This window comes from Emiliania huxleyi, assembly GCF_000372725.1.
Source record: "Emiliania huxleyi CCMP1516 unplaced genomic scaffold EMIHUscaffold_4053, whole genome shotgun sequence".
NCBI lineage: Eukaryota > Haptophyta > Isochrysidales > Noelaerhabdaceae > Emiliania > Emiliania huxleyi.
Window position 1 is genome coordinate 1 of NW_005198930.1, and position 1244 is coordinate 1244.

Sequence of the window (1244 nt, forward strand, 5' to 3'; positions counted from 1 at the left end):
GGCCTGCTCGAGCTCCCGGACCCGTGCCTGCAGCGCCTCGAGCTCGGCCGCGGTGCCGCCGGAGCCGACGCCGCGCCCAGCAAGGCCGACGCCACCTCCGGCAAGGCCGACGGCACCAAGGCCGTCTCCATCGTAGCCGCCCTCGCCCTCCTCCTCGCCCTCCTCGCCCTCATAGTCGATCACAGCCTCAGCCGCGCGCTCGAGCGCCGTCTGGAGGCCCTCGCGCGCCACCGCCGTGGTCTTCTGGGCCACCTTGGCCGCCACACCGCGCAAGCCGTCCTCGTTGAGAGCGGCCCGCCCGCGCTGAGCAGCCGCCTTGCCGGCGTCTGCAGCAACGCGTGTCATTGAACGCAGCGACGCGAGCCCGCCGCCAAAGGGCGAGGCGGCCGCCCACCCACCGCCGCCAGGCGCGTCGCCGGGCTCGGTCGAGTCGTCGACAGAGAGGCGCCAGCTCATCGGACTTGGCTTCTTGTGGCTTTTCTCGTGGGTGCTGGAGGCTGGGTTGGGAGTTTCGGGAAAGAGAATTCTGCCACCAAGAAAAAAATCAAAAACGCAAAGGCTCCACACATGTGCGAACTGGCGCGTGCTAGTACTATCAGAAAGAAGAATTAGACGCCGATGCCTCTCCGACTCGACTCCACGCGGGCGTCGCGAGCATCTGACGCGGCGGGCGGCGTCGCGGGCGGCAGCGGTGGCGGCTCGACGGTGGAGGTGGAGGCTGGTGGCTGGAGGCTGTGTGGTGGACCTTTGACTAACTCTCACCCGCCGCCGCTCCGACGGTGAAGCGGCGGGGATCGTCAGCGGATCGACGACTACTCGAGTAGTTCGTGCTCGGACTGCCTCGCAGTCAACCAGTCGAGCAGCTCAACCCTCCGGGGAGTGAGTCGCCGACGCCGGTGTTTTGACACCCAACACTCACCTTAGCTCCTGAGGGGCGCGTGGTTTTAACCACGTAGTATGACTACAGCCCACCACAGACACCCTCCCCACTCCTCACGTGTGCACAAACCCTCAGCCTCTCCTCTCTCCTCTCTCTCTCTCTCCTCTCTCTCCTCTCCTTGTCTGTGCTGTCTCGTGCCTGACTCAGGCACTAATTCTGCCGATGTGTGATTGTGTGTGGGCTGCTCCGAGGGGGCCCTGTGCGATCCGACGGGTAGGGGGTATGTGCCCGGGCGGTGTCCGGTGTGGAGTCTCCTTCTGATCCCGCCTGTGATGTTGGGTGTGAGGTCGTGGAAGCTGTGATC

The 1244-nt window shown here is 65.8% G+C and overlaps 1 protein-coding gene across 1 annotated transcript; it reads right to left on the bottom strand.

Annotated features, from left to right (window-relative positions):
* Window positions 1–21: 21 nt before the first annotated feature.
* EMIHUDRAFT_255901 (hypothetical protein) lies at window positions 22–658 on the bottom strand (the record flags this gene model as incomplete). The annotated part of the gene is made up of 2 exons (XM_005769945.1): window positions 22–526; window positions 642–658. Coding segments are annotated over 2 exons (522 nt in total), but the record flags the coding sequence as incomplete, so codon positions are not given.
* Window positions 659–1244: the final 586 nt, after the last annotated feature.